The sequence below is a fragment of the Sinocyclocheilus grahami genome, unplaced genomic scaffold (assembly GCF_001515645.1).
Source record: "Sinocyclocheilus grahami isolate Dianchi unplaced genomic scaffold, SAMN03320097.WGS_v1.1 scaffold203.1, whole genome shotgun sequence".
Classification (NCBI taxonomy): domain Eukaryota; kingdom Metazoa; phylum Chordata; class Actinopteri; order Cypriniformes; family Cyprinidae; genus Sinocyclocheilus; species Sinocyclocheilus grahami.
Window position 1 is genome coordinate 283,506 of NW_015505382.1, and position 19,248 is coordinate 302,753.

The 19,248-nt window shown below is 37.5% G+C and overlaps 2 protein-coding genes across 6 annotated transcripts in view; one reads left to right on the plus strand and one right to left on the minus strand.

The window, feature by feature from the left end:
- LOC107595466 (double C2-like domain-containing protein beta) overlaps positions 1 to 13,786 on the plus strand; it is a 138,489-nt gene extending 124,703 nt beyond the window's left edge. The window contains exons 6-10 of one of the 2 annotated variants that reach the window (XM_016285871.1): positions 1,790 to 1,916; positions 6,173 to 6,330; positions 9,989 to 10,070; positions 10,159 to 10,255; positions 13,289 to 13,786. In XM_016285871.1, coding sequence (XP_016141357.1) covers positions 1,790 to 1,916; positions 6,173 to 6,330; positions 9,989 to 10,070; positions 10,159 to 10,255; positions 13,289 to 13,425 — 601 coding nt within the window. In that variant the 3' untranslated portion in view covers positions 13,426 to 13,786. The remainder of the gene's footprint in view (positions 1 to 1,789; positions 1,917 to 6,172; positions 6,331 to 9,988; positions 10,071 to 10,158; positions 10,256 to 13,288) is intronic. The other variant, XM_016285872.1, reaches the window with a different exon arrangement.
- The window catches only part of LOC107595467 (L-asparaginase), a 21,724-nt gene continuing 7,688 nt past the window's right edge, over positions 5,213 to 19,248 (minus strand). For 2 of the 4 annotated variants that reach the window (XM_016285874.1, XM_016285873.1), the window contains exon 7: positions 5,213 to 5,991. In XM_016285874.1, coding sequence (XP_016141360.1) covers positions 5,662 to 5,991 — 330 coding nt within the window. In that variant the 3' untranslated portion in view covers positions 5,213 to 5,661. Of the gene's footprint in view, positions 5,992 to 14,499; positions 15,455 to 16,128; positions 16,327 to 19,248 lie in introns of those variants that run through there. The other 2 variants (XM_016285877.1, XM_016285876.1) reach the window with 2 other exon arrangements.

Below are 19,248 nucleotides of genomic sequence, written 5' to 3' on the forward strand. Positions count from 1 at the left end.
CCGCCTGCTCCCGCAACATGTGTTTCGCTCACGCGATTTTTGGGTCCACTCTTTTAAACATTCTAATATTGTTTATAATTTTGGCGCATCAGGGAGCCGCTCTCAGGATGTGGTGTATTTAAATATTTTTGAATGAGAATGAGCGTTTGCGCTGTTCACTTTCGATTTCGCGATCACACGCACTCTGTGTAAAGGGAGCAAGCACATCTTACAAGATCAGATATTTGTCATGAGCTCAGAATCTGTTGAGCAGCAAATTATCCAGCATGGTCTTGTCAGTCATTTCTCCTTATTCTCGGCCTGTGATCAGTCAAAGCTGACTCCGGTAGCTCTTGTTGGATGCAGGGTTGCCAAGTCCGCATTTTTTCCACAGAATTGGGCTACTTTTAAACTGTTGCCATGGGTTGATTTTCCCAAGTGGGTTAAAGGTTTGAAATATTGCATAAATTACATTTGACTGAAATGCTTGTATTGAAACATTTTGCATTCTACCTATGATAAAACTTTCATGGACTTCTACATTAATTGTTCCCTCCTGGTGGAGGAGGGAACAATCCAGCTCAATCCAAGCAGCTGAGTCCTTAATATTTTCAAGAAACGGCTGAAAACACATCTCTTTCATCTTCATTTGACCCTCTAACTCTAGCACTCTCTATTCTAATGCTACTGCTAATTTTATCTGCTTGATTTTTTTAATTAAAATACTTGACCTTCTAACATTTGCGCACTCTATTCTATTTCTATTCTAATGGCCAATCCATCATTTTTTGGGGTGGATTTTTTATTTTTTAATAAGTATCAGTTCAGGCATCGTTTAGGCACCGGAACCGTTTTAAAAGTATCGATTTGTCACCGGTATCGAAAAAAAAAAATATATACCCAACCTTAATAACACAATAGTCATATTTACTTTGAAGTGTATGGTGTTTTTGATGTCCTTTTTGGAACTTGAAGTCATGCACTTTTATTATGTGGAAAATAGCAGTTAGGATATTCTGCAAAATATCTCAGTTTAACAGAAAGAAAGTCCTATAGCTTTCAAATGGCTTGAGGGTAAATAAAGTAAATAAAGAGATTTTCATATTTTGGTGAAATAATTGTCTCTTTCTGCTGTTAGCCAATTCATCAACGCATGGATTTGTTGTTATTCTGGCCATCTGTTCTATCTCTAAATGAGAGATATCAGCAGTAAGTTTTTTTTTCCTGTGTGAATTACTCATCTGTATCCAGTCAAATGTTATTATTGACCTGTGCAAAACTAAAAGAAGCCGTGCCTTTGTTCCTACCCCCACAGATCAAGTGGTTCTTGGCGATACTGCAAATAGCACAGAAAACTCATTTCACAGTGAGCAAGCTCAATGCAAATGAACATCTATAGTAAAAAGATCCTCCCATGGAGCTTCTGCTATGGATTCTAAATATATGGGATATACTGAATAATTGGTTCCAGTCACACTATGTATTTGACAGAGAATTAGTGCTTTTCAAAAACGTTCTGAAGCACAGGTGGTGGGGAATCAGTTTGTAATGCCTGCCTTCAACACTTGACTGGATACGAGGATATGTACTCCTCCATATATTTCTTTGACTGAACGGAGTACAGATTTTATTAGTAGTTTCAGACAGGGTCAGAACTGTTCTAGATAATATCAGAAATGTATTTTGAAAGCTTTGAAATGGTACATCAGATTAACATGGTGATGAAAGTCTTCTCACTAGCTACATAATTCCTTTACACGTCAAATCTACAAGCCAGAACTCATACGGTCAATCTTTTGTTTTCATCTAGGATTTCAGTGTGTGACGAGGACAAATTCCGCCACAACGAATTCATTGGTGAAACCCGAATCCCCTTGAAGAAACTCAAACCCAACCAGACTAAGAACTTCAGCAACTGTTTGGAGAAACAACTTCCTGTGAGTTACAGTCTTTTAGAGCTCATCTGTGGAAAGGAATCAGTCTGACGACGGAAGGAGCTCAGTTGTGCTAATCATCAGTGTGGTTGTCTGTGAGTGATGGAGAAATTGAGGGAAGTTTGAAAGCTACATAAGGAGATTCAGATATCAAATTGATTAGAACGCCCTAATGAGTGACTCTCATTAGAATCAACATATTAATTAGAAATCAAATATCATTGGAGCAACATCCTCACATCCATCACCAATCTGAGACAAACATGACAGGCTTACAAACACCAGCAAACAATACGATGTGATAAAGCTATAGGCTGCTTGCTGCTGGAAGAAAACTAACAACGGTTTAACAATTGCAGCTTGTATCGCTTGTTTCAAAACCTGCCATATCTTCAACATACATTTTTGTTTCACTGGAAATATACAACCATGAATGTATGAGGGAGGGACACAGTCCCACACGTGTGTTAGTACCTGGACCATACCTTATATCTGAAATGTTATACTCTAGTCACAAACTAAAGCTATAGCTCGGCAGGAAGTCTTTTCATCAGTACCTGGGCGCAGCTCTACTAGGATCAGCACAAACTACTGCTTTATATGGTCTGGCAGGAGAAGGAGAAAAACGTTAAGGAAAGCAATTCGATACACTTCATTGTAGGCATGTCTTCTTCATTTGAGGGTGGTGGATGTAGGTTTTAAGGCATGATTACTGTGTCAAAGTGCTTCATGGATTGAAGTGGGATAATGTACATCCAGCTCGTATACATTATAACTTTGCGTCTGGGTCATGATCACCCTGTCAGGGTTTATTTTGTGATAACAATCAGATGTATGTGCATTATCGCTTACTTGTCATACATCTATTCAATACTTCTGCAATATCACATGAGCAAGAACACTGTTGTGAATTTGACTGTAAGCACTAGATCGCAATGTGATATTGCTTTGATGCAGCCGTTTAATAAACAGTTAATATTGAAGGGAAAGTTCACCCAAAAATTTAAATTGCTCACCCTCATGCCGTTCCAAATCCGTAAGGCCTTCGTTCCTCTTCAGAACACAAATTAAGATATTTTTTATGAAATCGGAGAGCATTCTGATCCTGCATAGACAGCAATGCAACTGACACATTCAAAGCCCAGAAAGGTAGTAAGGACATCGTTAAAATAGTCCATGTGACATTAGTGGTTTGGTCGTAATGTTATGAAGCTACGAGAATACTTTTTGTGTACTATGAAAACAAAAATAACAAAGACTGACTCGGAAGATAAAAAGTTGCTGAATAAAGTCGTTATTATTCTTTTCTTTGCGCACAAAAAGTATTCTCATTGCTTCGTAACTTTACAGTTGACCACTGATGTCACATGGACTATTTTAACAATGTCTTTACTACCTTTCTGGGCCTTGAACTGTTAGTTGTGTTGCTGTCCATGCTGGGTCAAAAAGCTCTCGGATTTCATCACAAATATCTTAATTTGAGTTCCGAAAATGAACAAAGGTCTTACGGGTTTGGAACGACATGAGGGTGAGTAATTAATTACAAAATTTTTGGGTGAACTATCCCTTTGAGTAACTTAGACCCAATATTACCAGTTACTTACAAACAGAGTTCCAAAAGAAGTCAAAGCAGAATTAACCATTGCATGTCTCCAACCAACACAATGTTGTGGTGTTTTGTTCCTTAATGATTCTGTTTTTGAATTAATCGGTTAAATGCCTGAATCAGTTAGCATGTTTTCTTTCACACCCATATGCTAATGACTACCAAAAATCAGTTTACTAAATTTTGTGATTTCAAAACATAAGAATCCACGCATTCCACTTAAGTATTCTATTTATTATGATAGTTGTGATGTTACAGCATTAAAAACCCCAGTGTATGCCAAAATGTCAGCAGGAAACTTGTACACACTCTAATGTTTACAGTTTCTGTAACTAGTTTCTACCACTTCTTTGGCTGCACAGGATGAGAACACATTTTTATAATTTCTTGGGTCAGGAAAGAGTCAGTGTATGATATATTTCCTCCTCCCCTAAAGCAAAACACCCGCTCTGGCTGAATGCGCTTAAATCTACAGAAAGGACGCATTCCTGTTACATATCACATATTACACAACTCTGCTAGAATCAGCACAAACCACTGCTTTATATGTTCTAGCAGGAGAAGGGAAGCGTTGTGCACTTCAATAAGCTGAAAGAGCACAAGTTTAGGTGTTTACATGCCGGGCAAAATAAGGGTAATGGGCAAAAATCTAGGCGTGTCGATAAGTTTAGACCTAAGCCATTTAAGACCATATGGCAATCAAGTAAAAGGCCAATAAAAGAAAATGCATTTACATGACCACACCTGTTATCAGCTTAATAAGTGTAATCGGTTTAAGAACATGCATGTCAACACTTGTCAAGCATGGGGGAAACAAATGCAACAATAAAGGAGGAAAACAAATAGAACAATAAATATTTATTTATTTGTTAGTTTGCGCAAGCATGTTGCTAAATACTGTCATCAACATATTCTATGCCAAAAATGAGAAGATACAGTAAGTTTTCAGTGGACTTTCAAAATTTGCTTTGCTAATGAAAATATAGTTATGAGGGTTTTGTTCATTTAGTCAAGGGTTTGTTTGTTTGTTTTTTAACACCAAATGTGATTTGTTGACGCTGATAGACTCGTGGCAGCACCTTTGGCACGGGAATCTTGGGTTTGAGTCCTGGCTTTGGATCTTTCCCAATCCCACCCCCCTCTCTCTCTCTCCTATTTTGTTTCCCGTCAATACATACTCTCAAAATAAAGGCATGGTAATCGAGATCTGGCAGCGTCAGCGCATTTTTCTGTTTGGGCTAGCAATTAATGGACAGATTTTCTTGTGCATGAAATCACCTACATTGCCAAAAAGCAACGAAAATGCTATAAAATAATGACGATTCACATTGTCATGAATCGGGTGAGCTGTTATGAATCCACTTACTTGTATCCAGGAGTGTCCAAACCTTCACCTAAAGGGCCAGCGTCCTGCAGAGTTTAGCTCATTTCAGCTTCTAAACACTATAGAATATTCACAATAGAAATGTCTATTGAGTCTGAAAATCTTAGCTGGTTCAGATGTGTTTAATTAGTGTTGGAGATAAACTCCTCCGTACCTCCATAACCAGCACAGATTTGCCTAAAATTACCATCGTTTGGCAAATAAATTATTTTACGTAGTTACTTATTCCAAGCATTTTTTTTATATAAGCCTTATGTTTCACCTCAAATGACAATATATTTTTAGTAATGTTAATATTTAGCCAGTCCCTGAACTCATTCTTTAAATGGCTTGGGTATGCAGAACATTCACAGCTTTATGGACTGAATGCCCCTGATGCACAGACTGACAGTGTGTCTGGAACACACAAACACAGACAACCAAAGTGACAAAAACAGTATATATAAAAAAAATCAGTCCTATAGGACACCACTTAGTCAATCAAATTGCAGGACTGAAACTGTTATATAATGACAAACGTTTCCCAATTGTCTTTAGATTTTTCCCAAGTTACTTTTCAGTTAGCCTTCATGAGTCAGTTTTAAAAAGATAAGCACCACCGATTTAGATAAGTCTTTCCATTTAAAAAATGACATTAAAATTACATTTGACAGGTATGGAATGCTCTCCAACCCTGACAATATGAGATTTCCCAGTAAGTTTTTAAAAGTTCTAGAAGTAGTTTTTTTAGCTCTATTCACTTCTATCCATTAATTATGTCACCCACCTGAAAGATCAGCACACAGACTGATCTGGGATCTGCTCTCAGGACTACAGTACAGGTAGAGCTGACAAAAGTTAAACACAAAGACTGACTTGGGATGTGCTCTAAGGCCTGAGAGTGACTCCACCAGCTGGCAAACAGTACAAAGTGTGTTTGTTGTGTGAAGAGACTCTGCAATGTGTATGTGAGGGTGTGTGTGTGTGTGTGTGTGTGTGATCTCCAGTGGGGACGGAAATGAGACAGCAGTGTGTGGGGGATGAACAGAGACGCCTCCTCCACAGCTAATTAACTTCATGCTTGACGGCTTTGGTGGATCCACAAAGTTCTGAGAGCGAGAGAGAGAAGATTTACCTTAAATTCAACAGTTGAGATTGCCATAAAAAGTCTAGACAAGAAAACATTGGAAAGAAGAGAGTGGTGCATGAAACTAATTGAGAGAATTAATAAATTATCTACTAAGGACTGACGGCTGGGTTTTCTATTTGTGTGTGTGTGTCTCAACACAGATCGACAAGACAGATGACAAGTCTCTGGAGGAGCGAGGGCGCATCATGATCTCTCTGAAGTACAGCTCTCAGAAGTGTGGCTTAGTGGTGGGCATCATCCGCTGTGCCCATCTCGCTGCCATGGATGCCAATGGCTTCTCTGACCCCTATGTTAAAACGTAAGTTTTTCCTGTACCAAAAGCACAATTCAACTGTTCATGTGCAGGAATACTAAAATAATAAAAATTCACGTAATTTGCTTTAGTGAAAACGTTTCATGTGGAACTAGGAATGCACCGAATGTTCGGCAACCGAAATTAGGCCGAATTAGCGAAAAGACAGAACAAATTGTACCGAACAATGATATGACGCGATCAAATAGCAACCAGCGCAGAGTGATAGACGCGCACTTTTTATTATGCAGCACACACGTCAGCAGTGTGGAAGCATTTAAACTGTCGGAGAAAGAGACAAAAATCATTACAAGCACCGAAAGTGAGAGACTGTTTAGGACTGCATCGCATGTCTTCAATGAGAAGAGGAAGAGGTGATCGTTGCTGGTTACTGTATGATGATTGAAATCGCTAAATGGCCTTGAACAATTAGTAAATAAATTGCAGTGGATGTGCTGGTTTGGGCCTCATTGCAGTCATGTCCTCATCTCATATATAAAACACCTCTGATTCACAAATACTTGCTAAGGAACTCGCATTCACATAAAGTAGCCTTGTTGACAAGTTTGGGTAAGTAAGAGCAAAACGCACAAGATGCAGTACTTTCAGTGCCCTGTAATAGGCAGTATCACATCTTTTGTAGCAGAAATAAACTGCTGCAGAAAAAAAGCTAGGTCCATGCAAAATGTAATGTGTAACTGCAACACTCATTTCAAATGTAGTTGAGTAAAGAGTACAGATACTCATTAAAAAATGTAGTGAAGTAAAGAGTAAAAGTTGCTAATATCTTTGATACTCAGTACAACTACAAATTACCCGAAAAGATACTCAAGTACAATAACTAATTACATTTACTCCAATACTTTACACCTCTGCGTATTCATAATAAGACTCATTTATAAACAAAAATAAGCATTGAGGTCTTCCTGCGCGTTTCCGCCAAAATAAAAGTTGAGAAAAAGCAAGAACTCTTATTAACATTCATAAATGTTAGTATTGTAATTTTACTGTTGTTCTGTAAAATAAAATAAAAAGTAAGACAATAATAATGATAATAATCATTACAACAGCTCTGTTTTAATACATTTATTATAACATTCACACATAGTGTTCAAATTAGGATCTGTAATATTTTCTAATGTTTTAAAAGAAGTCTCTTCTCAGCAAGGCTGCTTTTAATTGTACAGAAAAAAAATAAATAAAACATCCCTGATTCAAAAAAGGGGTCTGATGGCCAAAAATGATTATTTTACCAACTTATTAATTTTAAGTTAAATTGTGCTTTGTTGGTAAAGTGTCTGCTAGAATGTAAAAAATGTTCAGTGTTAAATATTTTTTAATTGTTGTTTTGTAATAGATTTTTTTCTTTGAAAAGCAAGACAAAAGAGTAAAAAGCAAATTTTGGCTTTTTAATTTATGCAATGGTAAAAAAAAATGTGGCAAAATACATGAAAAAACGTGTTCGGTATTTGGCCCAGTGTTTAATTTTGTTCGGTTTCGGCTTCAGCCAAGAATTTTCATTTCGGTGCAAGTTAGAATACATTAATGTTTTTGTCAAAATTACAAATAATATGCGAGAGATTTTCCCTACATAGATTAGATACACCACAGAAAATGGAAGTAATGGTAGATGTTCTGTTGAGTTCATTGACATTAAAATGAGATAAAAAAAAAAACAATGTAAAAAAAAAAAAAATGCCTATGCACAGACAAATAATTTAAAATGCATAATACTATCAATTATGCATTTAAAAAATGGGGTGAATTTTCATTTCATGTTGACTTTAAAGTGCTGATCTGACGGTAGAGTATCTTGTTGGGTGGACACCCAACAAAATTATTTTTTTAAAAGGCAGTTCATGACCCCTTTAATACAGAGATGCTTTCAAAAGAGCTTCCAAAGATAAACTGATGTTCATTGCATATGCAAACTGATATCAAAAAGTTTCTTCTTTTCACTAACATTTGGATATTAAAATCGAATAAAATGCATACAATAAAAAGAACTAAGTAGGCTAGCTGATTACTTTCAAAGTTCTTAGATATCATTGTCAGTTCGACATTCGACAGTGCGACATTCCAAATAAAGCCATGAGCTTTTGAGCAAGGCACTTAACCCCAAATTTCTATGGGATTATCTCTGCAATAAATGTACCATTAAATCACTGTGGATAAATCACTTGCTAAATGATTTACCTACAATGTTGGATGTATGTATGTGCACATATATATGTTTGTAAGGAAATCCTTAGCACATCCATTCATCATGCTAAACACAAGCATCTGAACCATTAGTCAACGCTTGATACCAAAGCAGTTATGTCATAAGCGTAGAATTGTGTCTTTGATAGGGAGAAATGCAAATGCTTGTGTATTTTGAGGACTGGAATGTGTTGGGTGAAATGAAGCAGTGATCTCTGCGTCAGCACACAGAGGGGATTAGAGCTCTCAACTCCCTCGCTTCCTGAATCGAATGATTTATAGAGGGATTACAATAGTGGGGCACTATGATTTTGTTTCTTACATGTACAAACACTGGTTGATTTACACAGCCTGGTTCTGACTCTACAAAATAGCTTTGAATAGTAAATTATTCATTCATCGTTTCTGCTGGTGATAACAAACAGTGCAAGTCTTGTGCATTTGTGTCATTATTTTCTCCATCTGCAATTTTCAGATCATTCTGTCGTTCCTCTGTTTTTCCTGCATATCTACACACAGAGCAGAGCAGAGCAGTGTTCACCGATTGATATCACTTGATGTTCACCATTTTGGGAAGTAAATGAAATTGATTTTTCATTCATTTTATCCTTTTAAACTCCAGATGCATTTAGTCACTAGAAGAGCTGAATAAAATAGTTGTCCAGCAGCACAGTTACAGGAGCAAATGTCATTCCCTCTCAAGAGACTGTTACAATAAGAGGTAAATGAGCCTTTTACAAGTTTCACTTTTTCTTTAAATGTCTACTTTCATTTCTGTACCATCCTGAACAAGACACTGTTTGATTCATTTCAGTTTTTTACTCTATTATTCAACTAATTCTGCTTCACAGATGGATACAAATAAAGAATGCCATTCTACATAAATACCCAGGGCAATTATATTATTGCCTTTACAAAATAAGACACAGACTGTGATTATTAGGCTGCTGGGTTCACTGCCTGGATCTGAGTCTGTTGGCTGTCTGCTTGTCTGGTGGTCTTTGTAAAAGAACAAGGGACCCTCATTAAGAGGGCTTGCAGGAGTAGAGCCGCAATGAAACATTTAATGACCTCGAAGTCAGCAGACAAGTGAAGTGAGGTTGTTTAATCTTTTTTTTTCTTGAATTGTTAAAGAATGCTCCTAGAGCAAAATGGTGGAAATGTCCTGCAATGAACCTCGTTTATCCTTTCATGGCTGTTTCTTTCAGCCCTCCACATTTTATATACAGGAGCTGCAATGCCCTCTGGTGGACATACTGACTTGTTGCATACGACAACACTATTCTGCATTTGTTTCAAATGTGCTCCCAGTTTTACTGCCTTTGCTAAGGTGCAGTTATTTCAGAATTATTCCTGTGCCAGATTGATCTTGAAAGAAAGTCAACTTAACCTTTAGTGAAAGATCAAACTCAATGCATCTCTTTTTTTCTCTCTCTCTCTCAATATCACCAATGTATTTCAGGTATCTCAAGCCAGATGAGAACAAAAAATCAAAGCACAAGACAGCTGTCAAAAAGAAGACCCTCAACCCCGAATTCAATGAAGTAAGATGAACTTGACCAATGCCTGATTTACAGACTCTGTAACTCACATTAGTTTTTATAAATGCTAATTCCATTCCCCCTTTAACAGGAGTTTTTCTATGAGATCAAGTATGCTGACCTCAGCAAAAAGACCCTGGAGGTGACCGTTTGGGACTATGACATTGGCAAATCCAATGATTTCATTGGTAGGAACTATTTACAAATATGGTTTAATCTATCTTTTTATAATTTATTATTTTTTATTATTATCTTTACGCTATATTTTTATTTTTCATTTTTACAGTTTGCATTAAGATCTGTTTTTAATGATATGTTACCTATTGAAAGCAGTACCAAATCTTAACTCCTTTTACGATGTAAGATACAATCCCAGGGCTCAGTAGTAACATTTTTTTTCTGATTTTCCAATCAGGCCAGTAGTTAAGATTTCTACTTGCCCTGCTCACATTTTTGCATTTTACAAGTGTAATTTTTATGAACTTTTGAATATGAATTTTATATTTAGAATAATTTTACATTTCTTGTTATAAATGTCAAATTTTTACATTGTTGTATTAAATTATTCATAAACATTGTTTTTCATTAAAAATGAAATATTTCATAAACTATAAAGCACATTTACTATAATTGTCTAATAAAATAATTTACTATAATTACTAGAGCCCGACCGATATGGGTTTTTTTGGGCCGATACCGATATTAGGGAGTAAAAAAAGGCAGATATCGATATATCGGCCAATATTCTTTGTGTATATTATAGTCAAAAGTTTGGACACTTTCCCATTTGTGTGTCCAAACATTTGACTGGTACTATATATAGAATACAGTATTTACATAAATAGAATATATACGTATATACATAAACAAATTTTTTGCAATGATCACTCAAATGTGGTGATCAAACACTTATAATGACCTGAAAAAGATATGTAATGATGGAGGCAGGGCATTTAACAATTTAACAATAATCTTTATTATCCAAAATGAGTCTGACATCAGTGCACTTCATCAACTTTATTCCGTTGAAGTTTATTTCACTTTGGAACATTCATTCACGGATTTGCGCTACTGTCTTCACACACAGACAAAACTTACTAGAGAAATGTGAAGTGTGACATAATATACCTCTGTAAATAAATATAAATTCACGCCTCGCGCACTTTAATGCCCTTTAAATGTAATGTGTACATTCCCTTGGAACTGGAATCATGGCAGAATATCATGTGAAGTCCAATTCACAGGGCACTTACGGTCGAATAAGCCAACGCTTGACTGCTGCTGCCTGAACAAGAGACCTCCTTATTGAAGTGAAAGTGTTGGCTGGTGTAACTATCTCGCGAACGTGCCGGCGGATCTCCACCAAATTCGGGGGATCCCTTCAGATCGAGGTGCCCTCTCGAACACCACCCTCCGTGCATCGGTAGCCTCCCCGGGGGCTATCGACTCGGGGGTGGTCTCATTCGAAAGAGAGCCTTGAGACGTACACTCGATTCGCATTTGAGAGGGTTCCTCGAGCTGAAGGGATCCCCCAAATTTGGTGCGGATTTGCCACGCCGGTACGGAGATATGGCAGTTCAAAATTTCAGTGGTTTTCCATAGACTTAAGCTTTAAAGCGTTTCATCCAGGTCGCCAGTAGCAAACAATGGAGCACGCTCTGCTGGACAAAATAAGTAATTACACCATTTCAAGCATTTTAGCTGCGGTATATGTTCTGTAAAAAAAAAATTCATTTCGGCGGCGTATCGGCGGCATATTCAGGCTCATATCAGTGGGAGAACTTGCACAATTGGTGGCTGACTAAATACTTTTTTGCCCCACTGTATGTTCTGTAAAAAAAAATGTTCATATTGGTGGCATATTAGCCGATACCGATATATCGGCGACGGACTCATATCGGCCGGTAAGATCGGCTAAACGATATATCGGTCGGGCTCTAATAATTACTATAAAACTCCAAGACAGCAACAAATTATTTTGCAATAAACAATTACATGAAAAAGAAAATACAAGGAAAAACATTACTTGTTTGTAATTTTCAACCCATTCGTACTGATGTCATGATGATGTAGTGAAGACTATCACAAGTCATTCGTACTATTTTGACAAAACCTTGTATCTGTTCCAGCCAGCTAGTCGTCCAACTGTCAGATTGAGAAGCTGAATTAGCAACCAAATGTAACAGAAAACCAAACGTTTAAGTTTGCACATTATCAAAGGATGCAAGATGCAGGACGCAAAAAGACCCGCCCCCCTTCGTTACTGTTGCTACGTCCAACAAGCCATGCTGCTCTCACACCATACATCATCTTCTCATGCAGTGAAAAAAACTGACAACACGCTGACAGACAAGACAGAGCCAGGTTGCGCGGGAAGATGTTTTTGGTTGGGGGTGCTGTGTGTGTCCGTGTTGGGGGGGGGGGCTGGTTCACTTACGTCAGTGCTCGTGCTGGGGCTGGTGTTGTTTGGATGCCGATTTTGGAAAATTTTTGCTGGGATGGGCATTTTAAAAAATCTGAAATTCGCTTTTGCGCCATTATCTCCTTGTATTAAAGTTAATCTTGTTCGCTTTCTGTACAGTTCATGTCTGATACCACGCGCTAGCGTCACGTGTTCATGAGGATTAGGCTAATCATCCCATATAGAAAACATCACAAGTAAAATGAATCATGTTTATAAAGATAAACATGGGTTTATTATAGCCCACTTACAATTTACATTTCAGAGATCATTACAAATAAATTATTAAATGCTAAAAATGAATAAATTTAAATGAACAAACTTGGCATTGCATTTGCAACCATGTGAAAACAGGGGGTGCTGCAGCCCCCTCAGCACCCCTACTTCCCGCGTCCCTGGACAGAGCAAATTACTTTTGGTATGAAGCAGTCTCAGCTTTCAAATTTTGTCATTTTGTAAGAAATTCAAATAATACCGTTTTGCGACTCTTTAATGTGTCGTGAAAGATCGCTGTAGTGCCTCAGTTCAAGCGGCACGTAAACGATCATCTTTTCCTCTTTACTAGTTATAGCACAAAATAAACATGAATGATCAAACCTCAGAAAGTATCTTGTTTCAACCGTGGAAAGACGTCAATACACACCATTGTTGAAGTTTAAGTCCACTAATGTCAATCTGCTCTCCTGTCTGGTCCCATGGGGAACTATTGACCTTTGTGTTTTTTAGATGTTTTAATGAAAAATGTCCTCCCTTTCTCCAGGTGGAGTCTCTTTAGGTATAAATGCCAATGGCGAGAGGCTAAAACACTGGTTTGACTGTCTGAAAAACAAGGACAAGAAAATCGAGCGCTGGCACACGTTAACCAATGAACTCCCTGGTTCAGGGTACAATGACTGAGAGGCTCTCTTTCCAGTGGATGCCCCGATGCCTGCCCCTTTCCTACATGATGTCCATGTAAAGCCCAGCAGCCTGTGATGGATGGATCAACAGTCCACTGATTTAGAGATGGGTGCCAGTATCTTTTCCCACACAACACACCTGCTCTATCTCTTGTACTTTTTCTGGTGTTGAGCTTGCAGTCTGATTGTGTGGCTTGATGTGGCTTTTGGGCTTATATTAGGGTCTTTAATCAGCCTGTGCTTGTATAGCCTCATTGAAAATGGAGAGATGTTGTTCCGACAGCCAACAAGAGATCAGTTCCTGTTTTCAAATATTTAACCACACTCTACTGCTCTTTCTCCATTCTCTTGAGGTTTTCTGTGTATTAAAGAATCCTGTTTACAGAAATTAGCTGTCAGTAAATGTATCATTATGCGTGTGCATCATGGCAGCAAAGGGGCTCTGAAAATACGCTTTCCAAAACAATATTGTTTACAGTCCAAAACCTTTCTGATGCCTATCTTAAGGCCAGGGTATAAACTACACAATTGTATTTTACAGACAGATGATTGTGAAGATTATATCGGTTGGTGGAAGTTAAAGAATTGTAGTTCTTACAATATAAACTCCCAACAAATTTAAAGAGTTTTTACTTGCCCCTTCTCCTAGTTTGTCTACTTAATGAATGTAATTTACCTTTTAGTTTCAGTACTCTCACTGCAAATGAACAGTGTGCCAGACATTAAGACAGCACACAGCAGAGTTTCAATAGCCATTTTTCTAGAGAGAAAACAGTTTACGCGAGAACACACACAAATGCTGAAAATGCTCTATTATAGAAATTATTACTATGGATTGATTTTTTAATTAAACACTGTGCCCAAGCCCAATTCATATATTGCATTAACATCTTTTACTCTAAAATGTTTCAGTCTGTAAATCAAAAAAAAAAATGGACTGAACAAACTATTGTTTTGAGATTTATTAAGAGCATGTTTACCTTATTCTTCCTTTGAGCATTTTAAAGATGACTAAATATATTTTTTAAAATACTGTGTTAAAGTCATTTAACATATTTTAATTTTGTGGCATTAAATTATAACCAGTGTATTATTTTAACCTCTCTGTGTTATTGCATATTTAGCATGCCATTGGTGGGTATCGTAGATATTATTACTTTATATTTAAGTTGTTGTTTTTTCCCTCATTACCAGGATTTTATTCATTAAGGTAATCTCTAGATTGGAGATAAGATTTCAGAGGTTGGCCATTTATTAAACACATTGAAACTCCAAGGAGAACCGTCTACAGCCCTACAATGTATGTTCACCAACTGAGAAACCTTATCTCTCTTGACAGTTCATTGTGCAAGCCACTCCTGTGACATTTTTGTAATCTTTTTGCTTTTGTACACAAACTCTATGGCATAAAAATGCATGCAATGTTCTTGGGCTGTCATTAAAATAACTTTGCTTAATGTTTGATACTGCTGTTCTCCTCTGTAAAAAGAGAGTTCCTGCTCTTGGATGCTACAGGAATGTCAGCCTTCCTTCTCGGACCGTTTTTGTACTTTTGAAAGCTATCGCATTGCCCGTCAGTTTGCTCTATTGACTGGACATGTGACTGCATGTTACAAATAATAAATCTATTCTTGTTTTGATCATTTTAACTCTCAGGCAATTGTTTGCATATGATAGTGGTTCTCTGATGAAGTCAATATATTTATTCTCCTGGTTCACCTTAATCTTGCACCGAATTGCCGAATTATCGTGCCTTTTATTTTGTTACAGTGTGTTTTTGCACCACTCACTTTTCAGAGATTGAAATTAGCTTTTAATATGGAAACAATACAATACATATGGCATAGTTATATTCTTGTCTGTGTTACACTGTTAAAACACTGTCTCCTGTAATATGCCTCTTAAAGGCACATAATGGGTATCCTTACACTGTGTGATAGTGCTGATGATGGCATGGGTGCAAGGCTGAGGTGGAGGATGCTTGTATAACTTCAGATTCTGGCATCTGGTAGTGTTAAACATTCAACCTAAAAAAGAAACGTATTGGCTTTGTTTGCTGCCTCACTCATTGTACATCTTAAATTGCTTGTGCGTTCTTTTTATTTAAATGTTTATTTAAACCATATTATAAGATCTTTAACGTTGTGTTTTGTTATCCATGTTCATTTTTGTGCACGTCGTGTTTGTTGTTAAAAGCCACCTGAAGTGAAAATATCGTAGAAATATAATGAACCACTGAAACCATTAAGGGTTTAATTATAATGTCATTATCAAGTGCTGTCAGACACCAGAATCTGTTGTTTACTTTAATTTTTGTTCAATTTCAAAACTGTTCAAGTATTAAATCTAGAGTGTGTTTTTTTACTATGGCGAATGATATTTGCTATTTACATGTTCAGAACTGGAAACCCATATCAAATAAAGTAGAAAAATAAAATGAGTTTACCTCTTTTTGTCTTGGACATTAATATCAAACTGGAAGAAAACTGTGCCCTTGGAACTCTGCTTTAAAAAAAACTGAATATTGAATAAAAACGATTTAAAAAATAATGTTAGGAATGTTTTATTGTTTCATTAACCTATTTTAGTTGTGCCAAAAACATCTAAAAAAAAGTTTACATGAACCTTTTCCTCCATTCTTTCTATAATAATGCTTTTAAAAATTGGAATTAACACCTTTTTGCATAAAAAAAAAGTTTTATGATCTGGAAAAAAATAACGACAAAGAACTTTAAACTTTGAACTCTCTTAAAAGTACAGACACCTGCTGTTCCTTCTGGGCTTCCTGCCATCTGTGGCCTGGTTCAGCCAGAGCCTAATAACTCAACAGCTCCACCATGTGTTGTAAGCCTAGTCTCTGAGCATCATCTATAGGCCTGTTGTTGAACCTGTCTCTTTGCTGTCATTTCAGAGAAGATTGAAATAATGTTGCTTTTAATACAGGAACAGTGATGCTTTTATATCCATACAGAACCAAAAGTAAAGACACATCTGGCTTTCTCACGACTTTAAAGGGCACCTATTATGCAAAATCCACTTTTATATGGTGTTTGGACGTAAATATATGTTGGCAGTGCATGAACACAACCACCCTACAATGATAAAAATCCACCCACTCCACATTTTGTAATCCCCTTTAAACCAAGTCAGTCTCACTAGGCCTCATGCAGTGTGATGTCACATTGCATCGGGCCGGGCCACGGGGTTTGATTGACAGCTCTGCATTGCTATAGTTTCCACCCTCAGCGGTTGTTTGCTGTCCTCCATTTTCTCCGCGCTTGAGCATCTGTAACGTCAACAATGTCTCGCAAGCAATCCCAATGCTCTGTGTTTGGATGTAAGACTGAACATAAGAGTCTTCATTTTCTCCCAACGTCTGAGCTGCTGAGGACGCTGTGGATTACTTTCATTTTTCAAGGTAATGCGCCTCAAAATCTACCTAAATACGTGTATCACTCCAGACTCCTTTGTGAATGTCATGTCGTTATTAGAGGTCGACCGATATGGGTTTTTCACTGGCCGATGCCAATATTTAGACATCAGGGCAACCGATGGCCGATATATGATGCCAATTATTTTTGCCGCTATTTTGGCCGAATTTGTTTAGATTTTTCGCCTTCATCTTATAAAAGTGAGTTTGAGTAAATGATTATTGCAGGGTACAAGATAGTAATAGTAATAGTAGCCTAATTCAGAGTAATAATACATGGCTCAAAACTTAAGCACCTTCTCAAAACAGTTCACAAGCATGCTTTTTGTTTATGTTTGCTGACAGACACCAGTGTTTCCCACAGACTTGCAAATGAAAATTCATTCTCTGCCAACAGGAGGCGCTGTTGGAGCGAGCGATATAGCGGTTTCCCCGGTAAAGGCTGTAATCAAATAAGCACTGTGCTCAGTCACAAACGCTACTTTATCAGGCATTACATGAAAGACGAAACAAAAATGACACCTAGGGCTGGTTATCGTTCAAAAATTTTTGATACCGATACCTTGACTTCGATACCGGTTCCTGAACGATACTTTTTTCGATACCAATTTTATGAAATCTATGGTCTTAAAACTTTGGTTTTATTTTTCAGCTTGTTGATGTGTATGCAAACTCAAAGACTCATCTCCTGAGCCACTGCACAAAGGAACAAAATGTAACCAACACAATAAATCAGTGCAAAATAGTTTTAATAAAGCTCAAATAGTCTTCAGTTTACACATCTGTTAGGCTACATTTACACTAGTTAGTGTACGTTTTAAAACGCATAGCTCAGACAGAATCATGATTTCTATTCATTTTCCACTGATTTACTGATGAGCATTAGCAGCTTCCAGCACTGTCTGCTTGTGTTCTCTCTTCCATGATCGCTGCTCTGACTCAGAGGTAATAACATATTTAATTTCAGCTACATTACATGGCCAAAACACATATTAGACGGCAGGGACGGATTTACCTATTTTCGTGACATAGGCTAAACAAATTTTTGGGCCCCCTTCCCTATTAATATAATAGACCTAATATTACCACCCAAGCAAACAAAAATATTTCTTAATCAGTGGAAACCGTTAGTGTTTTCTATCGCAATAAGCGCTTGCGTTCAGTCAATAGAAATCGAATGCAGTTCTTAATTTGTTAGAGAACTGAGAAAGACCATTCCATATAGACGCGGCGTCGTGGCCACATAACCACTTCGGGAGTACATTATTTCTTATTTCATTATTTCATAATTTTAACGGCCTGGAGTCACAACCACACATCAAGACATTGTTCAGATCATTTGTTTCAAGTCCTGAAATCTCGTGTGGGTTGAACTAATTTTTTTATGCACCTCATCCCAAACCTTCCGTTGCAAATTCCAAAACGTCATTTTAGAGCTGATAACAGAGGCTTGAGCCATTGATATGCCGGCTAACACAGTTAGTAATGCAGTCTAATGCGGTTATTAGAGAGAGAGAGAGATTAAGCGAGTGTGAATACCTGCGTCTATGCATCTCCCAGCAGCGTTCAGCAGCAGCATCTACTAATAGCGAATCTTTAAGTTAAACTCCTTCATGAACCTCGCTACTGAAAAATGTCATGTAGCTTTTCAGCTACGAAACTATTTTACTGATCAATTCGCGGTGCAGCGCTGACAAGAAGTTTCTGTTCGCGTCTCCGCGTGTGTGCGTGCGTCTGTGAGACAGACTGGGAGAAAGAACGCCTGATTTCCGTAGCCTACATAAAAAAGGGGGAAGACATGGAAATAGTTTGTCATTTTTTACCCTATTGTTTGTTATATTTATTTGCTCAATGTCTTCTGGGGTTTTGGTTCTCTTAACTGTTGTAGATAGCCCAAAGTATAACAAAAATATTATAGTTTAAAGTGAGTTTTGCGTAAAAGCGGAATATAAATCTTATTTATTGTCTTATGAAAGTGACATGTGGCCAAGTATGGTGACCCATACTAGGAATTAGTGCTCTGCATTTATCCCATCCAAAGTGCACACACACACAGCAGTGAACACACACACACCGTGAACACACACCCGGAGCAGTGGGCAGCCATTTTTTTGGTGATCGATCTGCGCCGCACCTCTTCTAGTCGAACACACCGGCTAGTGCTGCAAGCTTTTTGGCTCACTAATGCTGATGAGATTAACCCCTTAGGTATCGAAATTTGGTACCGAACGACGAGACGTTTTTTGATACTCAATGGTATCGAGGCAATTTGGTCGGTGCCTAAAAAGTATCGAACTCGATACCCAGCCCTAATGACACCTTAGCTTTTCTGAGTTGGTTCTTTTCAAAGATACATACATATAAAAACACCAGCGCTGCATTTTAATTTTG